We start from the raw sequence: 8,358 nt of genomic DNA on the forward strand, positions 1-8,358 counted from the left end.
TATAAGATTAGAAAATGATATTGAAAATATTTTTTTTTTGGTTATTTTTAAATCATTTATCTTATTAGATATTTAATTAAATTTGATAAAATAATTCAAATAAACCTATATATTTTTAAATTAGTTCAAATTTTAAATTTTGAAAAGATATTTTAGGTTGTTTTTAATAACCCTAAATTTTTAAAATTTTGTTGGTTAGTTAAATAATAATTTAATTATATTAATATCTTTATTTCACATTTGTTACATGGACATTGTTTGTTATATTTATATTGCTTATTCAAAAACTTTTTTTTAACAAACCTATTATTTAGATGATCTAAATTGCTATGATTAACTTGTTGACAGATCCAATGATCTGATTTTAATCATAGTCCAATTGTCAATAGATCCTATAAATAATTTGTAACAGGTAAATTTTGTACTTCTTTCATCTGTGTAAACCTAGAAACATGATAGGGCTCATCCAAATCAATTTGACCTGTGTGAGCCTATATGTTTGCTTTTGGGCTTAGATGCATATAGGAAGCCCATTTATTTCTAGATATTTACATCGACTAGGTTGCTAAAATAAAGTATCACCCATGATAGTTGTATTTAGGCCCAATTAGTATTGGACTTATTCAATGAATAACAATTATTTAATTTAAGGTTATATTCATCTCCTTTAGGCCTTGTGTGAGAGTTAGGGGGCCATTAGTAGTGGGTACTAGGGTTGTATATCGGTCGGTTTAGTCGGTTTATACTACATATTTTCTAACCCAACGTAAAGATCGGGTTGTAAAATTCTGCATGCTACCTGCCCAATTTAAAAAAAAAAAAATCTTAACCCGACCGACGGTTTGAGCGGTTTGGTCGGGTTAACCCGCCCAAACCGAATTAAGAGGGTTTTTTTTTCAGTTTCAACTAAAATAAAAATTAACCACATAAATACATAATATTCCAAATCTAAATTCAATTGTCCAAATCTAAATTCACATCACCATAATAAAACACAAAAGTCCAAAGTCCAAACATTCAAAATAAGAAACACAAGAGTCTAAATTAGAAATAAACATTAATCCAAAAGTTAAAAAAAAAACATAAAAAAACAAGACATCCATGCATAGTTCAACAGTTCCATGGGACTAACTATGAAGCGCTACTAGTAGTTGTGGTAGTTGTCTCTGTTCCTGTGCTTGTAATACATAATTCCTCTAGAAGAAAAATAAAATTAAAATATATTAGAAACAAATTATTTGCAAGATAAGAATATTAAAAATATATATATGTAATGATAAATTTATTTTACCCAATTCAACTAGTTCAGAGATCTCCAAATCTTCAACTTCATTCATGTATTGTCTCAACACAACAGGAGCAACATACTCACAAGTTAACTAATTCTTTGAGCAAATTAATGCTTCAACTGTCTTTGGAGACAAAGAACTTCTAAATGGATCAAGTATCCGTCCTCCATTAGAAAAAGTTGATTCAGAAGCAACACTAGATATTTGAACAGCCAAAACATCTTTAGCAACGTGAGAGACAATAGGATACTTACTACTATTCCTTTTCCACCAATCTAGAATGTCAAAATCCACATTATCAAGCAACTTTTCCTTTCTATCATTAAGATAATCATCCAAATCATTAGTGGCTACTTCACTTGACACAAACCTAAGCTTGATAAGCAATGATGTGCTACTTGAGCTTGCATTGGATTTGAAAGTGGCATTTTCAGTTGCTTGTTGATCATTGGAGGAATTAAGAAGCACAACAATCTTTTGATAAAAAGCATACAAGCTAGTCCTCATATTTTCAACTTTTTTAATCATTATTTCAACTGTAATTGCATCATAGAGATACCTAAGAAGTAATTAAATAGAAACATTAAACAATGTAAATAGAAAAAGCTAAATAGTAATATGATTATGTAATATTAAATATGTGAAAATAAATAAAAGAGAATAAATGTTAAAAAAAGTCAAAACCATACCTGAAACCATTCTGAACCACATCAAGTTTGAATCTTGGATCCAAAATAGATGCAATATACTGCAACAAGTTAACCTTCTCCACATTGCCCCAATACTTGTTAAACTTTAATTGCATGCTCCCCGCCATTTTGCTAATCAACTCATCTTTACTAGCCTTCGTATCATTGAGCTCAACTTGAACTTGCAAAATCTCTTGAAAAAAAAGATTTGATGTTACATACAATAACCCACTGAACTTCAAAGTGAGTTGATAAAAAGAGTTGAGAAATTTAACAAATACTTCAGCATTGCTCCAATCACTAGCTTCTGGTGGGTCGTCAAGTTTTTCCCCATTGACTCTTTCTTCTTCAAAATACTTAGTGTAGTATGGATCCCCTTCCATATACTTAAAAACACTCTTGTACTTCAATGCTGCTTCAAGCATCATGTATGTGGAGTTCCATCTTGTCACCACATCTAAACATAGCAAGGCTTTTGATTCAACATTTGCTTCCTTAACCGCTTCAACCGAGCTAGAGAATGTCTCACATACCTTACCGCATTCCTTATGCTAGATATGGCATAAGACATATCTTTTAAACCATCATTAACAACAAAGTTCAAGATATGCGCACAACAACACATATGAAATATCTCTCCACCCAACACTAAAGCTTTATCTTTTTTTTTTTGTGAAATATTCCTTTACTTTTCTCAAAGCTACATCGTTTGATGAGGCATTATCAACTGTGATAGAGTTGAGTAATACCCCACTGATTGAGACAATTGATTAGTTCTTTTGCCACCATATCTCCTTTATGGCTAGGAACTTGAATGAAATTAATGATTCTTCTTTGCATCTTGCAACTATCATCAATCCAATGAGCAGTCAAACACATATAATTAATATTTTGTATGGAAGTCCAACAATCAATAGTTAAAGACAACCTACGATTGACAAAAGCCTTTCTCAATTTTTTCTTCTCTTCCAAAAACAATTGGTAGATATCTCGAGCAATTGTAACCCTTGAAGGAAACTCAAATGTAGGAAAAAAAATGACTAATAAGTAAGCAGAACCCTTTACCTTCGATATGCTTAAAAGGAAGCTCATCAATAATGAAGTACTTTCCAATCAATCCTCTCACCATAGCTTGATTAAACATTGAGGTTCGAGTCTTACTTGAGTTAATTTCAAAATCATGAATTTTCTTGGTAAAATGATCAGTTATCATTCCTTGCTTTGTATGCTTCTCAACATATGTGTTAAACGGACACTTCTTACACTTGTGTTCAATTGACTCCACAGAGTACTAGTCCCATAATTCTTGGAATCAGCTGCATAACGAGCTTCACAATAATCACATTGTGCTCTATCCATCTCTTCTTCCTTACCATTTGCTCCTTTTACTATTTTTTTTTAACTATGGTAAAATGATCCCAAATGCCTGACGTTCTTGTCCCTTGCCTCTTCCTTTTTTGCGGTTTTTTAATTTTAGCCTTCTTTTTTTCTTCACTCTCTACCGACTTAATCTATTTTTGCACTTCATCATCCACATTTTCCTCTTCATTCTCCATAAGTAATGATCTACAAAATAATACATCATACACATTCTAATCTAAATGTATATGATAAAAATAGCACAACAAAGTGAGACCAAATTATAATTAATTATAAGAAAATATGCTATTATAATGAATAGTTTGGAGTGATCAAGATTACAAAGCTAGAAGATAAATATATCAAACTTATTAGAAATTCTTTTGAGCTATAATACAAACTATGCAAAATTTCAAATTTCATAAATAATTTACACAAAAAAATAAAATAATTTATAGGACTTACTCCACTAAAAGATTCTCAACTTAATTAATAATATTTTCTGAAATTGTGTTTCTTGTTATGTTACTTAGGAGATTCACCTTTCAAAATTTAGTGAATTGGTTTATTTATTTATTTTCTTTTTTGATTGATGAGTGAGTTTTGGTTATCTTTTGAAATTTGTGTGAGTGAGAATTCATACACTCACACTATTAGACAAATTTAGGTTTAAAATTCTAGGCAATTCTTCCCCCATTTGTCTTTTAAATTTGAAATGGAATTAAAAAATTTCAACTTTCAAGATTTGCTCGATCAAACAAAAATGTATAAATATAAAAGAGTATTATAATTTTTGCTTAATTAGTTTAATTATAGTTTGGTTGTCTAAATTGGGTACATTCTTTTTTGTGGCTTGACTCATATTGTTTGATATTTTGCCTAACATTATATACAAAACACACTAAATAAATTATCACTATACATATATTTATCAGCTAAAAAAAAACATTTATATTAGAAATTGGTTATACAAGTCAAAATGATTGTATCTCTTATAAGAATATTTTTATTTAAGGAAATATATTTTTATTTAAAGAAATAAATTTCTATTTAAGGAAATAAATAAATAATTAATTTTCTGATAAATGAATATTTTATATTCATTGAATTTGGACAAAATCAATTATGTAATATTCTATATATGGTCAGATTTCTATATTCATTACCCGATTTGATTTCCTGAATTAATTGTCAAAATATTCTGATAATTAATGTAGCGTATATACTGATGTAGTATCCCACCTATAAATATAGGGTCTTGGTCCCCGAGCTCCTCACTCATTCTGTTCAAAACAGCGAAATTTCATCTAAAGAGAGTTGAGAGAGCGAGGAAGCCCGATTACCCACATCAATCGATTTCTTTTGCAGATCAAGCTTATGTGGGACTAAAGCTCAAAGATTCAATGACTGGAGGTATTTCGATCCTATATTCATATAGTGTATATGTTCATTTATTCCGCATGTTATATACACATACATATATTTCATTTTATACATATAAATATCTAACAGTTGGTATCAGAGCGGATTATATATCTCTGCCTTGATTTATTTTGAGTTTCGTTTGTTCATATATCTATACATACAAGGTTCTTCATTTATAATATAAATTATATATATATTTTAATATATATATACTTTCATATTATATAATCATGATTATATATATTCATACTTAATTTATTTTTATGTATATATATTCATGTTCATGTTCATTGATATATATAAATATTTATATATATACAATACATCGGTTAGATCAGTTGGGTTTTGATTTATGTTTAAAACTTACGTATATATATTATATATAGATTTATATCTATATAATTCTAATCAAATATATGCTTTCATATTCACGTTTATATCTTATACATTTATATATATGTACATTCAGACAACGTATATACATATATATATTTTCTTATATATGTTTATATATTATACATATTCATTTATTTATTTCATTCTATATAATTGATTATAATTCATTATGATATTTTTATATAGTTTAATATGTGTATATGAGTGTATATATAATCATGAATTTTAGTTTTCGGTCCTTTGCTTGAATTTTTTTGTTTTCTTTTTTGGTATTTATTTCGAATTCTTTATATATATATCACTATATTCATATAGTATTATAGATCGATCTAAGCATGAGAAAACTTTTTGAAAAAAATTTAAATTGGAAAAATTCTTTATAAAACCTTTTCAGACCCGACTAGACTTTTGTGATATTAAAGTCTAATTTTTACTTGTTTTAATTAACTAAAACCTACATGAATCCTTTAATTTATGCATTTGGATTCATTTAGAAATGATTTTGGGTATTTTGGACGTCAGGATTCATTTCTTCGAGCCCTAGGCTGTGGCATATATGTAATATACATAACTTAGGTGGTCAAATGTCACACTTTGACCCTTGTAGGAAGATAAAGCTTATAAGTGATCCTTTTATTTATATTACAAAATACTAATTTAAAAGTAATGGATTAACTCCTATATTAATAAGAAAATATTAGTAACGAAATAGGACCACTCATCAATTTAAAAGAACAGTAATATCCCCACAGTTATGTAATCACCAAATAGATAGATTTAATAAGTCAATAAAATACTAAAATAATACCTAGCATCCATCATTCCTCATTTCTAACTAGTACATAGCTAATTTAAGTCATCCAGACCATCCATTTCAGCTTAAATACAAAATCAGTTTCATTAGATGGTTAAAGAGTAAATAAGACTAAACTAATAACGACTTCCTTTCCCAACGGTACCATCCTCATCCCCTAGCATCAAATTGAGTTCCTGGAATGGGAGAAAATAGGGGGTGAGCTTATAAAGTCCAGTAGAAAAACAACTAATATCAAAGGACCCTTGGTTTAATAAAACTCCTGCATGGTTAGCTTTGTAAAAATAAAATATCTCATCACCAGTATCAAATGTATAAACAAAGTAGAGAGACCACAAACAATCGCAAATCAAACGTCAAATGCATATCACACCATCCACTAGACCCCTAGCTCTCAATACCAATTATAGAAAACAACATCCAAAACTGGGTAGTCGCATCTGATATCTGCCATAATACCGGGGCTCAGATTTAATTCACTCCCTGTACAGATTCTAGGTCTTTCACCTACAGGTGAGTGCACACCTGATCTACCTATGATGACACAAAGACTAGGTCGTGAAACAACAATATGCACCGAACATGATCAATGTGGCTCTCATCAGTATAACCAAAGCAGGCAAATAATAATCATAACAGAGAACATATTCCTTTTTATTTTCTAAAAACAATTCGGCAGCATAACAACTGTATTTTGAATAAACCAAAAAATCATAACCTGCATAAATATTTGCACACAAAAATATATTTGGCACTCAGTGCCCCAAAACAGTCCAGAAAAAATATGCAGATTAAGTTTTTAATTTTTCAAACAATTTGTAAATTATAAAAATTGGAATATGTCCAATGTTATACAACACATATAAAAATCAAGTCCAATAATCAAGTTGAGTCCCTACCTCTCTCAAGTCGTTAAACTTTATCCAAAAGACAATCTTAAGCTCTCAAGTCTCGAGCTCCAATTGTTTAGTCCAATCTTACATATTACCCTCACCTATACCATCAAATGGTTAAATAATTATCATAATCACATTCTACATTCAAATCCCTAGACTCATCCTCGATCGCAAACAGATTCCCATAACACTCTAAGTTTCTCTTTCCACCTAAACATGCCCTTAAGTTTGTCTCACTGCACTCATGTTGGCTCGATAAACAATGAAATCACCACTAAGGGTTAAAAGAGTCACTCTTTTACGTGAACAATCCACAATAGATTGGTATTTAGACAACCAATCCATACCAAGAATTACATCAAATTGCCCCATAGGCAACACTAATAAGTTTCCAGATAACTTGTGTCCCTCGAACACAATACAAACTGACCTACATATGGTGGATACCTCACCGTGTCCCCCCATAGGTACACTCAAATGCAATGTAGGACTAAACGTTTCCCAACTCAAACCCAACATACTAGCAAACATCAAAGATATAAAGGAATGCGATGCACTAGTATCAAATAACACATGAGCCCAAGAGTGTGAGATAAGAACCATACCATCAACAACTCCCTGGTCAGCACCGCCCTATACATCATCAACCCCAAGAGCGTAGGCTTGAGCAGACGACTTTGCTTTTGCCTTTCCCTTTCCCTGACTAGGATAGCTTGTACTTGCACCAGACCCTCCACCTTGATTGTACCCTCTTTGACTCCCACTAGGAGCAGGAGTTTGGAAACCTTGTGAGTACCCCATGTTGAACCCTGAGCCTTGTGGCCTAAACTGAGGTTGATACTGAGACTGCTGGCCCGATTGGGGTGTGAAATCATAGGATGAAGACTGGGACTAGTTTATCCTGGGCTGTCCATGAAAACGAGTAGACTCTACATAGCTCCCTATGGGTCCTCCGTGAGATGCTTGAAATCTTTGTTGTCATTGTGGGCAATCTTTCTTCTTATGACCTTGTTGACCACAAGTGAAACACTCGTATGATCCACTACGAGTCTTTCCAAATGAACCACTACTAGTGCTACCCCCACTAAATTGTTGTCTTTGGGACCACTGTCCTTGATTCTTCTTGGTCATCTTTTGGTCATTTCCTCTTCCTCTGCTTGTGTTCTTCTTCTCATTCCCTTCTACATGAGCCTCAGTTCGCAAGGCTGCTGTCACACACTCAGTCAGGTTGTTAAAGGTCAAAGGGGCTATTGGACCACGTATCGCAGGCCTCAAACGACGCATGAACTGTTCAATCACCAAGGGTTAGTCAACAACACCAGGATATGCATAAGAGGATAGCTCTACAAACTTCATGTAAAATTCATTCACAATCATATCCCCTTGTCTTAGACCATCAAATACTCCAATCAAAGCCCTCCTGTGAGATGGACTAAAATATTGCTCCCTGAAAACTTCCTCAAAATCCCGCCAAGTCATCCCATCAGTTT

General features: G+C 31.6%; 1 protein-coding gene across 1 annotated transcript; it reads right to left on the reverse strand.

Moving 5' to 3' along the window:
• Window positions 1-1,379: 1,379 nt before the first annotated feature.
• LOC115713259 (zinc finger BED domain-containing protein RICESLEEPER 2-like) lies at window positions 1,380-7,669 on the reverse strand. Its single transcript, XM_061113821.1, has 3 exons — window positions 7,508-7,669; window positions 1,979-2,529; window positions 1,380-1,848 (listed from the first exon to the last, which is right to left on the reverse strand). The coding sequence occupies exons 1-3, from the start codon at window positions 7,667-7,669 to the stop codon at window positions 1,380-1,382; spliced, it is 1,182 nt and encodes a 393-aa protein (XP_060969804.1).
• Between the last annotated feature and the right edge of the window lie 689 nt (window positions 7,670-8,358).

Source organism: Cannabis sativa, chromosome 4 (genome assembly GCF_029168945.1).
Source record: "Cannabis sativa cultivar Pink pepper isolate KNU-18-1 chromosome 4, ASM2916894v1, whole genome shotgun sequence".
In the NCBI taxonomy this organism is placed as follows: domain Eukaryota; kingdom Viridiplantae; phylum Streptophyta; class Magnoliopsida; order Rosales; family Cannabaceae; genus Cannabis; species Cannabis sativa.